The 17,511-nt window shown below is 36.6% G+C and overlaps 2 protein-coding genes across 3 annotated transcripts; one reads left to right on the top strand and one right to left on the bottom strand.

The window, feature by feature from the left end:
- Positions 1-810: 810 nt before the first annotated feature.
- Positions 811-4,097, bottom strand: LOC116294139 (small ribosomal subunit protein RACK1). Its single transcript, XM_031701685.2, has 6 exons — positions 3,896-4,097; positions 3,191-3,362; positions 2,555-2,798; positions 1,890-2,000; positions 1,457-1,597; positions 811-1,033 (listed from the first exon to the last, which is right to left on the bottom strand). Exons 1-6 carry the CDS (start codon positions 4,002-4,004, stop codon positions 863-865), a joined length of 948 nt encoding a protein of 315 aa, XP_031557545.1. The 5' UTR covers positions 4,005-4,097; the 3' UTR covers positions 811-862.
- A 458-nt stretch (positions 4,098-4,555) lies between these two features.
- LOC116294130 (coatomer subunit alpha) lies at positions 4,556-16,920 on the top strand. Of its 2 annotated transcripts, none has more exons than XM_031701666.2 (37): positions 4,556-4,777; positions 5,372-5,485; positions 6,099-6,172; positions 6,262-6,342; positions 6,470-6,546; positions 6,705-6,814; positions 7,039-7,154; positions 7,455-7,554; positions 7,639-7,728; positions 7,967-8,012; positions 8,274-8,356; positions 8,454-8,539; positions 8,615-8,679; positions 8,782-8,851; positions 8,952-9,027; positions 9,243-9,465; positions 9,779-9,864; positions 10,090-10,283; positions 10,558-10,665; positions 10,909-10,986; positions 11,066-11,134; positions 11,330-11,416; positions 11,782-11,884; positions 12,199-12,383; positions 12,833-12,956; positions 13,033-13,119; positions 13,460-13,563; positions 14,047-14,190; positions 14,360-14,496; positions 14,578-14,650; positions 14,816-15,007; positions 15,155-15,187; positions 15,338-15,421; positions 15,626-15,703; positions 15,983-16,095; positions 16,300-16,381; positions 16,512-16,920. In XM_031701666.2, the coding sequence occupies exons 1-37, from the start codon at positions 4,738-4,740 to the stop codon at positions 16,569-16,571; spliced, it is 3,672 nt and encodes a 1,223-aa protein (XP_031557526.1). In that variant the 5' UTR covers positions 4,556-4,737; the 3' UTR covers positions 16,572-16,920. The 2 variants fall into 2 exon arrangements, with proteins under 2 accessions (XP_031557526.1, XP_031557525.1); XM_031701665.2 differs by having other exon boundaries at positions 13,030-13,119.
- Positions 16,921-17,511: the final 591 nt, after the last annotated feature.

The following is a 17,511-nucleotide window of genomic DNA, read 5'->3' as shown; positions in this document are numbered from 1 at the left end:
CAGAAATGCAAGGTATCTTATGGATAGGCAAAAAGCTCGTTATCTTGCGCTGAGGACAGGGAGAGAGAAGGCAATATTGTGCAAAAAATGCGAAACAAAAGGAGAAAATGCACTAAGAATCGGCCGTCAAAATAGTAAGAAACAAAACAAGAGCGAAGACTGCAATAAAAAGTTTTTGATAGAAGGACATGTCGTTAAAGAGAGCGAGCCTCGCAAACATACGTTTGATACGCGCGGGATTCCTATAGAATCTTACTTCTCAAGAAATGATCATATAAAAAAGGGTTTTAAAGTGGGCTACGAGAACCGGAATAAACCCATTGCAAAAGGAAGGCGTACTTCATCAAAGATGACATTTGAAAAGCTACAGCCTTGGGTAACCCAAGATAAGAATAAAAAGCGCGGTCTAAAGGTGAAGCAAGAATGTTCTCACGGCAGCTCTAGTATGTACTTGCCACATCACTGCTAACGCAGTAGAGAAAATAAACATTAAAAAGAGTGGAGGGATATAGAGCAACATTGTCGAGTGCAAGACAATCCCTTTGATAAGACTGTGATAAAGTACAAACTAAAACAGCACTGAATAAATTTGTCAAGAGACATTAAAACAAGCATGTTACAAAAAATAGCCCTCATCTGAAATCCCAGCAGTTCACACCCATTCTATACCAGAATGCACCTTGTAAACCTCCAATGGCATTATGCATTCTAAAAGCACATGGAAAAGCAAAGTAACCAAACTGTTATTTGAAAAGACCCCCTTCACAAAGTTGGTTTCAATGTAGTGACACTTAAAGCTTGGCTTGTCAGTTTTGAGAGAACCGTTCTTTATTCTTTTCAATTTTACAACATGATGTTAATTCTAAGCCCTAGTAACCTGCCACACCCTGATAAGATTGTCTGTGTAGCCAGCAAACAGTGTCTGACCATCAGATGACCATGCAAGTGACATGCATTCTGCAGGTTGAGCCTTGCCACCCATGTTGATGATCTCTGGTTTCAGCTCATCTACTAGAGATTTACCTTCCAAATCCTACAAAAACAATTAATATAAACTAAATACAAGTGATATGCATATCCCCCCTTCCCCCTTCTCCCATATCATGAAGTCGTTTTTCATTCACAAAAATCAATTTAGTAAACATGTGAGTGTGAAAGTGGTAGGCCACTAAATAAAATAAATTACTAGTTATAGGTTACCTTGCAAATTTATGTATATTAATGATTTTTTTATTGAAGGTAGTCTATTGCACATCTACTAGAGTAAGGTCTGATTGGCTGAGAACTGTGCTATATTAGTAAACTGTGCTTTGCACATGCAACTTATGAAGTGCTAAAACAACTCAAAAAGCATGAGAAGCTCTCAGCCAGAGGTCCTGCTTCTTTTGACACTTCTTTCATGCTGTATTACTGAACAGGGCACAGAAAAAAACTAATGTTAGCATAAATAACTCACCCAGATCTTGATGGCTGGGCCTGCAGCAGCACACAGCCAGTAGCGGTTTGGACTGAAAGTCATGGCATTAAGTATATCTCCGCCACCTAGTGTGTACAGGTGCTTGCCTTCATTAAGATCCCACAGCATGGCTTGGCCATCCTACAAGAAAATAGACATCCAATGAGTACTATTCCATGCCTATGTCACTTGACCTGTTAGCTAAGTTTCTAGAGGGTCAAGGATGGTGTAGCAGTAGTGGACTCAACATCCCATGTGAGCAGAGTTTGTTATATGTACGTCTCTCCCTTGAATCTCCCTTGAATCATTGAAGTTAGCCGTGCCCTGACTTTGATGAACCCAGAGGTCATTTCAAGGAAGGTATCAATAAAATCTTAAGGGCTGGAAATAATTGTAGTGAATGGTTTTTGACTTGATTGTAGTCGTGTATTACCTTTCCACCAGATGCACACAGAGAGCCATCAGGTGAAACAGTTACACAGTTAAGGTATCCGGTGTGACCAATGTGGTTGGTCTTAAGACGGCAGTTAGTGAGATTCCAGACCTTCAATGGAAAAACACATAAAATATTGAATACAAGAGTGGATAAAAGATCAACAAGCTGTAAAAGTTAGGACCCATATTAGCATACTAGCTATTGCAGTGGATACAAGATCAACAAGCTGTAAAAGTTAGGACTGATATTAGCATACTACAATGTAACTACTGGAGTGGATACAAGATCAACAAGCTGTAAAAGTTAGGACCCATATTAGCATACTACTTCTAATTGATAATGTGACCCAAATACATGTATATATTTCTTGAGAGCCAATATCATATTTCATTATGACGTCACATGAAAACAATTATTGTTATAATTTGCTTTCTGAAGGAAAAAAATGTTTCTTTTTCACTTATGTAAAGATAAAAGTTACAACAATTGTGCCATCGCGAAGACCTGTACTGCTAGAGACAAGTAGGCCAGGTGAGTAAGGATGGTTTATAGTCTAGCAAGACAACATAACTGTATTATCAGTACACAAAGGACTGACTACAATATAGTGATGTACTTGCAAAAATATTTAGCAAAAGAGAATTGCCCTATTAAAGTTATACCTTGACTAGCTTGTCCCATCCAGCAGAGACAATGATGGGATTGCCAGTGTTAGGTGAAAACCTCACACAGGAAACCCACTCTGAGTGGCACTCATCGTGGATGGTGTACTTGCACACCCCAAGTGTGTTCCACAGTTTGATTGTCTTGTCTCTTGATCCAGACACAATCTGTCTGTTGTCAGCAGAGAATGCAACACTAAGAACATCCTTTGTGTGACCAACGAATCGTCTGGTAGTGACTCCACTGAATATACGAGGAACAGTAATAATTTAAATTAAGTCTTGTTGTTCAATTTCTTACAAATTGAATTTGAAGTACTGTATACTATTTCTGCATTAAAAAAAGTGCTTCAATGCAATGGTACTCTAATTTTGGTTAGCAGGAATGAAACAATCACCAATATGGGAATTCTCAATCAAATCAAGGGTGGTGTAGCTGTAGTGACTTTGCCTTGCACCTTTGGGGTCTAGTTTGATTCATGGACTTGGAATCACAAGTCAGTAAAGTTTGTTAAGTTTAAACCGTTTTATTCCCTCAACAGAACCTACCCAGGCTTTGTCTTCAATCAGCCCATAATACATTGCTTCTATCAATAAAATTTGAAGGCCTTAAATTAAAGGCCGAAGATGACTTACGTGTTAAGATCCCACAGACGAAGAGTGCTGTCCCAAGAACCAGAGAGGGCAAACTGCCCATCAGATGACATAACAACATCGGCTACAAAGTGGTTGTGCCCTTGAAGAGATCTCTCTGGCAGACCATAGTTTAAATCATCTCTTGTCAGCTTCCAAACGATGATCGACTTGTCTAGAAAATCCAAAAGATTTGAATTAAGCCATAAAAATCATAGGCACATGACACGATGACCATGCTAGATGTATCAGACTGGTCATTGTGTCATTATGACTGTTAAGTATCTCCAATATGGCAGCAGCTAGCATCATTTAACCCAAACTTCTGGGCACCACTATGTATCTCTGATACATTACCCCCTCAATTCAAAGTTTATTCAAGACTTTAATTCCAATTTTTATTAATACTGTCTACTATGTGTTTCAGCTATCACTGTATTATCTAGTTTTTAAGAATCAATTAAAATTAAATCTATAGAATGCAATTAACTGTGTGTCAAGATCAAATATGGCTTCATCTTCACGATGGAATATCATTTTTCAAAATAAATTATGATTTAAGCTTTCATAGAAACTTCAATTACAAGAAAAGATAGATCTTTTCTAAAAATTAGTTTATACAAGCCATATGATTATTTTAAACGGTTCGAATATTACTATATCGTAGTAGTGCTTTCTCATAAAAAGAACAACAATTCGCAAACCTACCTCGCGAACTAGACAAAATTATATCTGGAGATTGAGGATTGGTGGCAATTTGGGTTACCCATCCATTGTGGCCTTTTAGCGTTCCACGTAGAGTCAGTTGTTCGGCCATGATGACTTTATATGGCCAAGATTTTGACGGATTATAAATCCACCTAAATGTAATGCCCGACAGTACGAGGGAAAAGAGAGAGGAAGGAGCGAGGCAAGGTATTCGAGACTGGGACCGAACGGCAATTTAACTCATGGGAGGGGAGGGGGAATTTGTTTTTGGAAAAAAAAAAAAGTTCATAGGTTTTAGCAATTTTTGTTTAATGCACTTAATTTTTATGATAAGTTTAGTTCGTACTTATTATCAAATTTTTGAATGTGTAATTTAAAGGTGAAAGATCCTAACAATCCTAAAATTTAAAAATATGCCTTTTCATTTTGCTTAAGATGTAAAAGATGTAACGATGTAACAGATAAAAGTTGGCAAGAATTTCCTCATACCTACCCTAAAAAACTCAACAAATGAACTTATTATATTTCTTTTATTTCTTCAATCTTTTTTAAACTAAATTCTAGACATGAATTTAAACTTGGGAGTCCTGTGGTGTCCTTTATTTTGAGAGGGAGGGTAGGATAGTATGATTTTTGTCTTGTTCATATCGAGGCAGTAGGTACACATGTCTAAAGTGACGTGGCGACCGCCATCTTTGTTGGCAGAACTCGAAGTCTTTCTTGATCTTTCCTCCTAATTGTCCTTTACTTCTCACAGGCATACAACCATTCGAATAGGCCCTAAAGCTCAAAGTACTCTTTCTTTAGAGGTCTGAGTTCTTTGGAGTGGTTCGATCTGAACTATGTTGACAAAATTCGAAACTAAGTCAGCCCGAGTTAAAGGTAGGTTTGATCTATGTTCATTTAAGCTTGGAATATTTTATCCAACCTTGAATCTAAATCCTGATACTTCTATGTACAACAGCTATATATAAAAGGCTTTTTAGGATTTTGATATTAGGCCCATATAATCTTTCTAAATTTTGGTTGATCAATTAACTGAGAACTTGAAAATTGATCGTGCTTCTTTAGCCGGCATATTCACATTAATTTCAAGCTCGAGTCATTCCTTTGATACAGACATTTATAAAATTATTTCGTAGATCAAGTGCCATATAGTCCAAATAAACTGCACTTTTTATTTTTGGGTTGAAGTATGCAAATTCTTAAGTATTTTATAATACTTTCATTATATTTCACCAAAATAATAATCATTTGTATTGATTGTTGCAAGTCCAATCATATCATATATGAATGAATCATATTGATGGGTAGGCTGCAAAGCTCTATTTAATCTTAACTGCCCCCAAGGGAGCATAAACGCAGATGAGATGGGCCGGGAGCAAAGTAATGAACCATTGACTTGTCTCTCTCTAGGCTGAAATATAATTAAAAACAAATTACTTAGCTGTGTTTAACTGTTTTGCCTGTTTTCAGGGTTATGCTTTCACCCGAAGAGGCCATGGGTGCTTGCCAGTCTACATAATGGTGTTATACAACTATGGGATTATCGGATGTGTACACTGTTGGAGAGATTTGATGAGCATGATGGTGAGGATTTCCACTGAATTCCCATACTGATTTAACCTTAAAGCCTTAAGTTAATAGAACTTATTTTGCCCTAAATCTTCATAAAGTCACTCATTTGGGCATTGTTTCCTTGATAAGTAGTAAAAGTAATGATTATCATAATACGATTAATTTCAAGAGATTGGAATCGGGAAAATGTTAAATGCTCAAGTTGAAATACAACCCAGGGGGATACTCTTGCCCGTTTAGGGTAGGGATGTGCCACTGAGGCCTCTGAACCCTGACCCTGTTCCAGAGTAAAATCGCTGAAATTCATACCCTGTACCAGAGCAAGATCGCTGAAACTATACCCTGTTCCGGTATTGCGAAAATGGATACCCTGTTCCAGAGAGGAGAGAGCGTGATTTTATATACCCTGTCCCAGAGCGAGCACAATTTTATATACCCTGTTCCAGAAGAGTAGAATCGCTGAAAACCATACCCTGTTTGGCAGCACGTACCCATATAGCAAATATAAGGGAGTACAGTACCCCCCCCCCCCCCCCCCCCCAGGAAATACAAATAGTAAAAGGCCTAATGTAATGCAATATGTTGTGTTATATATATTTAGTTAATGATTGTATTCTTTTTCCAGGTCCTGTAAGAGGAATTCATTTTCACGATGTCCAGCCACTTTTTGTGTCTGGGGGAGATGACTATAAAATCAAGGTAATCATCATCATTATTCATGGTCTTCACCAATTTATCTACAATCTTGAACAACAGTTTGTGATTTTGATAATATTTTGTTCTACTAGGTTTGGAATTATAAGCAGAAGCGCTGTCTCTTCACATTACTAGGCCATTTGGATTATATCCGAACAACTTTCTTTCACCATGTAAGTAGACAATTATAGTTTGTTCTGTCCAGACTTCATTTGTTTGATTACCCATTGAGAGTGAAGTGCTCTAAATATGCAAGAACAAGCACAACTTTGTTTTAATTTGGTTTCACTTTTTTTATAGGAATATCCTTGGATTCTCAGTTGTTCTGATGACCAAACAATTAGAATTTGGAACTGGCAGTCAAGAACATGCATATGGTAAGTATATTTATAAGAATTATCATAATTTTATTATGTTTAACACAGAATGTATTGATTGTAATCATTTGGTTGAGTTGTGTAGTCTTCATAAAGACAATCACAATGTACATTATTTATGATAATTAATTAAAATTGTGTATGTTTATTTGATGTAGTGTGTTGACAGGCCATAACCATTATGTCATGTGTGCACAATTCCATCCATCTGAAGATCTAGTGGTATCTGCTTCTCTTGATCAAACTGTCAGAGTGTGGGATATGTCAGGTAATAGTTAAATCAAATACCAAAACATCATTTACTTAATGTCATCTTCAGATCAATCTATGTACATGTGTATAGACACTAGATACAGTAGACAAAATGTCTTCTAATAAAGATGAATGTGTTCAAAAGGTTTATTATTGAAATACTTAATATAATGATTGGGGTAAGGTGAATACAGTGATTGAAGACCTAAGTTAAGATGTATGCATTACCTTTATAATTAGGTCTGCGTAAGAAGACTGTGGCTCCAGGTGCTAGTGGTTTAGATGATCATCTCAAAAGCCCAGGACATACAGACCTCTTTGGGCAGTCAGATGCCATAGTCAAGCATGTACTTGAGGTAGATTCTTTATTTAATTTTGACTGACTCTAAAAATAATGGGTGTTCAATTGTTAAATGTGATGACCAGGATCAGCATGTGACCATTCAGTAGGACTAGTCTGAGAGGTCTTTGGCAAATAGATGCCAGGTTTGGCCAGGCATAGTAACCCATTCTTATAATCTGGATTGTTGACTCTCATCAATCAACATTTAACAAAACCTAAGACTGAAGTTATTATCTTGTGTGGAGAGGGGGGAGAATAGATTGACATGCATAGAGGGGTACTATTTTAATGAATGACTGGTGTTGTTTTGTAGGGTCATGATAGAGGTGTAAACTGGGTTGCATTTCATCCCACCATGCCTCTGATAGTGTCTGGAGCAGATGATAGACAGGTCAAATTGTGGAGGATGAATGGTAAGTTATCAGTCTTCATTTCATACAAATTGGTTTGGAATTAGTTTCACTCATGTCACTTATTTGTTTTTATGGTACTTTTAGACTCCAAAGCTTGGGAAGTGGATACATGCCGTGGACACTACAACAATGTGTCATGTGTTCTTTTCCATCCAAGACAAGAACTTATGTTGAGTAAGTACACTATATCAGGGCAGTATTATACAATATATTATGTGGCTCGTTATGTTGTTCACATATAAATAGCTCACATATAGTGGCATGGATGTACATGTAAATGGTGGTCTGTACTCTCCACACAACTTTATTATGCATCAAAGAGACAAAAAACAACTGAGGAAGTAAAGAAAGCCTGGCAGTAACTATTCCCCCGTGTCTGGCTTCTACTAATGGTTTTTGCTATTCATTCCAGGTAATTCTGAGGACAAAAGCATCAGAGTTTGGGACTTGTCCAAGAGGTAAGAACTAACACAAAAATGATGATTCATAGATATTCTATGTACAAGGCAAATCCCACTAAATTAATCTTTAAAAGAGAAAATAATGGACTGAAAAAGCTATTTGATGTAAAGTCCATAGCATTAGTTTAATAAAACAGTTAGCTTTATCACAACATTCTAATTGGTTAGCTTAAAGATCAATAAGCCATTTTCCTTTTTTTTATAATCATTAAATCCGAAGTACTCATCAACTTTGCATTGAAATTATTTTGACTATAGGACTGGTGTTCAGACATTCCGAAGGGAACATGACCGTTTCTGGGCAATAGCAGCTCATCCTACTTTGAACTTATTTGCTGCTGGTATGTACACCATCTCTAAACATAATGTATCCTAATAGCCATCTACCATGCTGTATAATCTCCTACACACCCACTGACTTTATCCCTCCAATGACAGGTCATGATAGTGGCATGATTGTGTTCAAGCTTGAAAGAGAACGACCAGCTTATGCTGTACATGGAAATACTTTGTATTACGTCAAAGTAGGTGCAATAACGTTTCCTATGCTTGAAAGTTATTTGTATTGCTCATTTTCTCTTGTCATATTCCATCTTTAGGATCGTTATCTTAGGATTTATGAATTTGGTACCTCCAAAGATGTTCCAGTAATGCAGTTCAAGAAGTGAGTGATTATCATAATAAGAAAAAATGTTGTTTACTCTTCCTAAAGCCTAGCTTAAAAGTATGGCCAGTAATATTCATATGTTATATGTTGTTATTATAGGAATTCTTCACGTACCCCAGTTTATTCCTTGTCATATAATCCTGCCGAGAATTGTGTACTTGTCTGCACGGTAAGTACAGCTGTAAACATAGACTATATTAAAAGAATTGTGTCTCATACTGGTCTACATTCATTATTCTATTGTCTTGTTTGTAATATTTTCCCCCCAGAATGCAACGAATCCAGAAAACTGTGTCTATGAAGTGCATGCAGTGCCAAAGCAAATAGATAGTAGCAACCCTGAAGGTAAGGATTGAGAATGCAAATTGTGGTTGGTATTTTATATAGCAATTATTGGTTATAGCAGTGCACATTAATTATTTATTTTAGACTTATTTTATAACCATCCCTATAAGGGGCTCTTGTAAGAGGATCCCCATATACACACTATCTCTACATTCAGGATTTACAACACACAACACTCAACTCTTGATTAAATTTTAAATTGTACTTGTTCTTAGTGTCAGAGGGAAAGCGAGCAGCAGGTTTGACTGCAGTATGGGTAGCTCGTAACAGGTTTGCTGTCCTGGACAGGACTCACACCCTGCTTATCAAGAACTTGAAGAATGAAGTGACAAAGAAAGTCACTACTCCAAACTGTGACATGATCTTCTATGCTGGCACTGGAAGTCTTCTACTAAGAGATCCTGACTCCATTACATTGTTTGATGTCCAGCAAAAGAGGTAAAATTATTATTTATTAAAATTGAGAATGGTTAGGTTAGGAAAGCATGGGTAGCAAACTTGCCTCTCCCCTCTGGGGTGTGGGAATAAATTGACTTGGCATCTCATTTGAGTAGAGTTTGTTAGATCTTCGTTGATTCAAGGGTTTTACTCAGACAGGTTCTTCATAATATTGTAAAAATATAAGAGCTTTGACTGGGCTGCTTGTGCTTTCAGCCAAGAACTGTCAATGAGGATGAGCTTGTAACCACATGTTTATTATTAAGTATTGCTATATCTTAATGTGTTTTTCATCATTTCAATTCAACTACAGATCATTGGCTTCAGTTAAGATAAGCAAAGTTCGTTATGTGGTTTGGTCCCCTGATATGTCCCATGTTGCTCTTCTCAGCAAACACAGTAAGTCATGCATGTACTGTAGACTATATCAGTGTTGAAACAATGTTGCCACTATTATTTGCTAGCAATCCAGTCACACATACAAGAGGATAGAAATCTTTAGATCAATTATTCAACAAGGTCAGATGAATAGCAGGTCATAGGTAAAGTGATGGTTATTCATAGCATGAATAACGCTGCATATTTTAGTCAATTTAAATCATACTTATTTTTTGTTTCTTAAAGTCGTTGCTGTCTGCAATCGGAAACTGGAGTGTCTTAGCACAATTCATGAGAATATCCGTGTGAAGAGTGGTGCCTGGGAGGAGAGCGGTGTGTTTGTATACACTACAAGCAATCACATTAAATATGCATTAACAAATGGTGATCATGGAATCATAAGGACTTTAGATTTACCTATCTATATCACCAGAGTTAAGGTAAACATGAGTACTATAGATAACTAATCTGTTGTGGGAGGACAGGCATGAGGTGAAGTACTACCTTGGTGCTATGCTAGATCGGAGAAGCTGTTTAGATTACGTCATATGCATCATGCACACAAGTTTGTGTTTACCTATTCTAGACCGAATTTTATTTCTTTAGTATTACTTTTTTCTCTATTGGTATTGCCTGTTTGTCAACTCCTTTTAACAGTTCTGTAATATTTGCGATATTTTTATCAAATGTTTGAAACAATATGTATTACTGTAGGGAAGCAGTGTGTACTGTCTGGACAGAGAATGCAAGACCAGAGTACTGGGTATTGATCCTACGGAATTCAAGTTTAAACTGGCACTGATTCATCGTAAATATGATGAGGTAAGTCATCAGAAATCCTTTGTCCTTTACTGAGGGCGTGACCTCAGAATGTGAGATCACTGAAAGACAAGCTATGGACATCTTGCTGAGCAGGCAGCACAATAACTAACCAACCAAGTCTAACCTTGGAAGCCTTAAGAAACAAGTGATTTAGGCTACGGAGTATCAAACTAAAGACCTCTGGCTAGCAGGTAGCACAGTCCAACCAAGCCACATTAACATGGCATACTTTCTATTCATCAGGTGCTTCACATGGTCAGGAATGCCAAACTTGTTGGACAGTCCATCATTTCTTACTTACAAAAGAAAGGATATCCTGAGGTTTGTTGGAGTTGAACATACTAGACACAAATAAAAAACTTGTTGAGACTTGAATGCATTCATTTTATCAATCTTATAGGTGGCTCTTCACTTTGTAAAAGATGAGAAGACAAGATTTGGTCTTGCACTTGAGTGTGGAAACATTGAGGTATTATAATTAAAGATAATTATTTTTATGTTGTACTCACAAGTGTGTTTCACTTTTGATCTGCCAAAAACTACAAACAACTCCAGATAGTGTGTGTGAACTGGGAATGATAAAATAATGTATTCTCTTTAGGTTTTTCTGCAGATAATACATATATTATTTCAGGTTTACTCAATTATTGTATATTGTTTGTAGGTTGCATTAGACGCAGCTAAGGCCTTAGATGACAAGGCATGCTGGGAAAGATTGGGTGCAGCAGCCCTGAGACAAGGAAATCATCAGGTGATTAGCACTACTTATTGTTTCAACAATGAACAAATCTATCTTTAAATAATACATTATAAAGAAGTCAACAAGCCTTCCATTCAAAATTGTGAATGGTTTTATTTGCTTGAAGTTGGGCCATATTCTTATTCTGCCTACCTTTTAATTTCATCATCAATATCACATGTATCATTACCATCATCATCATCACTATGATCATCAACATCATCATCACCATCATGTATCATCATCATCATGTATCATCATCATCATGTATCATCATCATGTATCGTCATCATCATACATAGTGACTCATTTTTTCAACTGCACCATAATTGAGCTGATCTTCATTTATAATGGTGTTTATGATGTTTATATTGTAGGTTGTTGAGATGGCTTACCAAAGAACCAAGAACTTTGATAAGCTTTCATTCTTGTACCTCATCACTGGGAACATTGAGAAACTGCAAAAAATGCAGAAAATCGGTGAGTTCATTTATTGATTTACAACTCATAACGATTCTCTTTGGCTATAAATTTGTGCAAGTACATCACTATATTGAGTCAGTCCTTTGTGTACTGATAATACAGTTATGTTGTCTTGCTAGACTATAAACCATCCTTACTCACCTGGCCTACTTGTCTCTAGCAGTACAGGTCTTCGCGATGGCACAATTGTTTTAATTTTTATCTTTAAATTAGTTCCGAAGTAACATTTTGAATCCCAAACTAAAAGGGGGGGCCGTGACCCCATTGGCGTCCGCACTAAATGTACAAATCTTTCTTCTGTAAATCTTCAGCTGAGATACGTAAGGATATGAGTGGACAGTACCACAATGCCTTGTACACTGGTGATGTAGAAGAAAGGGTGAAGATACTAAAGGCTCTTGGGCAAGGTCCTTTAGCTTATTTGACTGCTGCAACTCATGGGCTGACTGAAGATGCAGAAGATGTCAAGTCAACTTTTGAACTTAATCCAGACACTGTGAGTTTATGTTCACTTGGCTGGGTGGCTATTGAGAAAATAATGTGATAATGATTATTATTATGAGCCCATGAAACTCAATGTTGCAAAGTTAATACTTTGCTGCTCAGGATTAGTTTTGTTTTTGTTAGAATACTTGTTTATAAATAATACTTATTCATTTAATTCACAATTGAGGGTCATTTGTAGAAGGACTGCCATGTTTTGACTGCAAACTGCTAGTCTTAACAGACCATAGTGTAGACTGGTTGGTGCATCTGTTTCATAGCACTTGTCAGAACATCTCTGCTCTTATTGGTTGGTTGCAAACTGACTAGCAGTTTTGTAAATGACCCTCAATCATGAGACAAATGAATAAGTAACATTTATTATACAATTTCCATCATAATAGTTTTCATCCTATTTTTGTTTGTTCTGGTCTAACTCTATCTTTTGTCTTTGGATTTTAGTTACCTCAAGTTAACCCCAATGCAAAACTACTACAGCCTCTTGTACCAATTCTACAAAATGAAGGCAACTGGCCTCTTCTTACAGTCAGCAAGACCTTCTTTGAAGGAGCTATGGCTGCCAAAGGTATTGTAAATATTACACACACCAGGGATATATGGATTCAGTTATTGATGGTGGAAAATGTTTGTATTTGAAGCAGGAGGAGCATCGTTGGCTGCTGTTGATGATGTTGGTGAAGCAGCAGCTGAAGGATGGGGAGAAGATGCAGAATTAATCATTGATGAAGGTAATCTAGCTTATTTATTAGAGGGCCCCTCTGGATACTCTCCTCGTTGAATGGGCAATTCTGCCTAAATAAAGTTTATTTACAGTGTAGACATAGAGGCTTGGCATCATCGTGTGATGGCAGCCATGGCAGGAGGCAGAAACAATCGAAATCTGGTCTAATCTTATTTACATAAAAAAGAATTCAGTTTCCCTGAGGAAAAAGACACTATTTGTTGTGCTTTGTGTGATGGCTGCCATGACTTGATGGTGCAAAGCCACCATAGAACTTACCAGGGCAATGGACAGGAGAGAAGTGTTATTGACATTTTCTGACAGTGTATGATGTTGTTTGTTTTTAGAAGGAGGTTTTGGAGAAGATGAAGGTATTGAAGGTGTTGGAGAGGAGGAAGAAGGAGGTGGATGGGATGTTGGTGATGATGACTTAGAACTACCAGCTGACTTGGTAAGTTAGTACTCAAAAGCTTTCATTATCAATAGTTTATACTTTCATCGTGGGCTAGCAGCTTCAATTCACTCCAGAAATCTTGTTATCTTCATAAGGAAATAAAATGATGAAGAAGAAAGATAAAATTGACACAGTGAAAGCTTTCTGATAGTGGTTATAAAATAACATCATTATTCATCATGTTTATCCAGATCATCAACATACACTCTGGGAGATTACCAGTTATCTTGAATATGCCAGGCACAGACCACTTTATCTAGATTCATTTTGTTTCCTTAAAAAAATTATTACCACTAAAAATTGCCATAATTCTTAGTAGTCAATATGGCTATTGAATTAGCAACTTTCACTAGCCAAGGCAAACAAAAATATAACTAGTATTTTACTGCTAAACTTGATTATTGGCAAGTTTTAGCCCTGAGTTTGCTCTACCTTTGTTTTACATGTATATGTAAAAGATATTTAATTAATTATCTTCAGGATGTTGGTCCTGTTGTTCCATCTGGAGAAGAAGGATATTTTGTACCTCCAAGCAAGGGCACAAGCCAAGCACAAGTATGGTGCAATAACTCACACCTTGCAGTTGATCATATCCTTGGAGGCTCATTTGAGAGTGCCATGAGGGTATGTATGATAGCATCTACATTTTATCATTTTAGATCAAGTGTCATCCATTTACATCAACCAGAGAAGCAATATTTTAATTTCTAATTCAATCTGTCAGCTGCCTTATTGAGGTAGGCTCATTAAAACCCAACTCAGATTGAAAAAGCTTGATTTGTTTTTATTGCAGCTTCTTCATGATCAAGTTGGAGTGGTGAATTTCGAACCACTGAAGCCATTGTTTATGTTAGCTTACTCACGATCAAGAACAGCCATCATTGCTGGTCCTGCTCTACCAAACTTGTTTGGATATCCTCATAGAAACTGGTGAGTGAATTGAGAAACATTACTATTGGGAAGCTCAGTTTGCATGCTAATAATCATTGCTATGCTAATTTTGTAAATTAGGAAAGAGGCTGGAGCTCGCAATGGCTTACCTGCTGTTGGACTCAAATTGAATACCTTAGTACAACGTTTACAGGTAATGCATGTGCATCAATACTTTTGTTAACATCAACTACTTCAACTACTCTTGTCATCATCATTAATTTTTGGTATCCACTTCATCACTTCTCATGTTCTTCAGCTATCTTCTTCATATCTTGTCACAATCAAACTTATTTGGCATTTGTACTACTTTTTCCAGGCTGCATACCAGTTGACCACTGGTGGTAAATTCCAGGAAGCCTCCGTCAAGTTGCAGGAAATTCTCCTGAGTGTTCTACTGACGGTTGTTGACACCAAACAAGAAGTTAGTGAAGCTCAGCAGTTACTTGGCATATGTCGTGAATACATCTTAGGATTACAGATGGAAACAAAGAGGAAGACAATGCCTAAGGTAAGGTCATGTCCTTCCTTATATCATGTTCCTTACATAGTATATCATGCTCAAGCAGAGTGGCATTTACTTCATATGTTTTTGTCTCTTTATGTATTTTATCTTGTTATTTTTTCTTTCATTAAGCATTTTGCTTTCTTTTCACAGAGTAATCTTGAAGAACAAAAGCGTGTGTGTGAGGTAACCTAAGTATTAATGTTGTATACAATGTACACTTGATCATAATATTCAGACATGCCTAACCTGTTTATAGTTGGTGTGTTATTCAGACAATCTGAACTATACAGTGTATAATAGTGTTCTTGATGTTTGTTTTTGTCCAATATTTAGATGGCTGCATACTTTACTCATTGTAATCTACAACCAGTACATCAAATTCTTACCCTAAGGACTGCACTCAACCTCTTCTTTAAGGTAAGGTGCTGATGGCATCCTATGTACAAGTGGGTCCTCATATCATCTTGCTAGGTTTTCCTATTTTGGTTTACTTTCATTTGCAAAAGAAATAGATAGAATGGGAATAGTTAATCTTCCAGGGTCTCATTCCCACTCATGCAAATATACAACAGGAAGCCCACAGCTCATATTTTGCTTACTTAAATATGTTATGTTTAACAGCTCAAGAATTTCAAGACTGCTGGATCATTTGCCCGTCGTTTATTGGAGCTTGGTCCTCGACCTGATGTAGCCACGCAGGTATGATATTATAAAAACAAGGATTTTCTTATCTGACGTTACATGGATTTATAAAATACTGTACATTTCATGTGTTAAATGGAGGTGGACAAGTCACTGTAATTGGGCAAAGCTTAGAAAAATTAAAAATACAAAACAATTAAGTAAAAAGCATCTCTGAAATAACCAGGATAAAACAATGATTATGAAAAACCTTGAAACATTGAAACACAAAATCCTCTATCAATCAAAGCCTGGTAATTAATGTTGCTCTTTTGGTTTATCTTTGTCTCAAATCAGACTAGAAAGGTATTGCAAGCCTGTGACAAGAACCCAACAGATGCACATCAACTACAGTATGATGAACATAACCCATTCTCCGTCTGTGGTTTATCCTACAAACCTTTGTACAGGTATGTAACAATTTGAACATATTCATCATTATCATTTGTTGCTGTTGTGGATCAACCACATGCTGCTGACACCACTTACATCCAGTGTCTTCTGTCCTGGGTGGTTTGAATTGCCTTGTGGCGATGCTGAGTGGATGAACATATTGCTTGCATATATATAGCAGGATTTGATATTAATGAACTGTTCGATACTGTCTATCACAGAGGTAAACCCCAAGAAAAGTGCCCATTGTGTCAGACCAGCTATTGCCCTGAGTTTAAAGGCATTGTGTGCGAAGTATGCAAGGTAGGTTCCACAACCACTGATTACAGAGAAAGGTTTATTGAGAAAATAAGAATATAAGGGGGTGAGAAACTCTTGTTACAGTTCTCCATTAAAAATTGTGTTCTGAAATGATTTTTTTAAATGTTTACAGGTTGCTGAAGTTGGCAAGGATACGATTGGACTAAGAATCAGCCCAATACAGTTCCGCTAGACCATGTGACAAATGATAGCAAAAAAATTGATCTCATAAGCCAAGAGAAAAAGATATCAGTAATATCAGTATTCCCCTTAGAAACACCACTAGGATATGTATAAAGGGCAGCAGCACAGATGATATTGCTTTAGGAATTAAACAAATACCATGAATATTTTACAGTACAGTAAATGATGAAATAATTACTGTTAAACTACTACATTATAAGAATATGGAACCTCATGTGGCCAATAGGTAAAAGAACGTGAAATTAGTAGTCAAATTAGGTCTTGTAATCAATGTTTTAGGGCTCAAGTTGGGTTCTTGTTTTTCAAACAGTATGAAAATAAAGTTAGTATAAAATTGAGTTATTCCCTAATGGAGTTTTCATTTTGTAAGTCTGAAAATTTGCCAAAAAATAAAAATACAAAATTTTAACTCTTGAATGCAGAAAATGTTAGATATATATATTTCTCATCTCTTCTCTGATTTGTCCTTCTGTTTGCTCCCCTTCTTTCCCTTCCTCTTCCTCCTTCAATTTTATTCTCATTTTTTATTAGCTTCCAGCAAACGAGCATAAATTTATCTCTTGCTAAAAGGTAATAAAAATGAGGGGAGATTTAAAGAAAGGAAGATAATTAGTAATATTAGTAATTTCAGTTTGACGTATATGTCTTTCCTCAGAATAGCACTTGGGAAAAACTCGATAAATCGTAGATAATTAGTAACTACTGGGTGTCTAATGCGTGCACATCAGGCGAATATATGCAAAGTGCAATAAAGGAGGTCGTACTGCAGAGGAGAGTTGCTCGAAGTTTCTCTACAAAACTAAAATACTTTTAATTTGATAAGTTTTGGATAATAAAATCATGGAAAATTAGAAACTGTTGGGCACCAAGAGAGCATGTAGATATTTATGTCCCTTGCTTCCAGTCCCTTCCAATCTCTTTATACATTT

Source organism: Actinia tenebrosa, unplaced genomic scaffold (genome assembly GCF_029948245.1).
Source record: "Actinia tenebrosa isolate PJP-AT-01 unplaced genomic scaffold, QUT_ActTen_1.0 PGA_scaffold1__47_contigs__length_23844297, whole genome shotgun sequence".
NCBI lineage: Eukaryota > Metazoa > Cnidaria > Anthozoa > Actiniaria > Actiniidae > Actinia > Actinia tenebrosa.
Note: the sequence above shows the minus strand (reverse complement) of the source record. Positions and strands in the feature narration are given on the sequence as shown.

Excerpts from the sequence above, each read along its gene's own strand:
- LOC116294139 (XM_031701685.2), bottom strand. The coding sequence starts at position 4,004 with ATGGCCGAACAACTGACTCTACGTGGAACGCTAAAAGGCCACAATGGA. Across the intron at positions 2,799-3,190 it reads CGTCTGTGGGATCTTAACAC|TGGAGTCACTACCAGACGAT; the intron begins GTAAGTCATCTT and ends TCGTATATTCAG. Across the intron at positions 2,001-2,554 it reads GATGGGACAAGCTAGTCAAG|GTCTGGAATCTCACTAACTG; the intron begins GTATAACTTTAA and ends TTTCCATTGAAG.
- LOC116294130 (XM_031701665.2), top strand. The coding sequence starts at position 4,738 with ATGTTGACAAAATTCGAAACTAAGTCAGCCCGAGTTAAAG. Across the intron at positions 10,987-11,065 it reads AAAAGAAAGGATATCCTGAG|GTGGCTCTTCACTTTGTAAA; the intron begins GTTTGTTGGAGT and ends TCAATCTTATAG. Across the intron at positions 14,651-14,815 it reads CCTTAGTACAACGTTTACAG|GCTGCATACCAGTTGACCAC; the intron begins GTAATGCATGTG and ends TACTTTTTCCAG.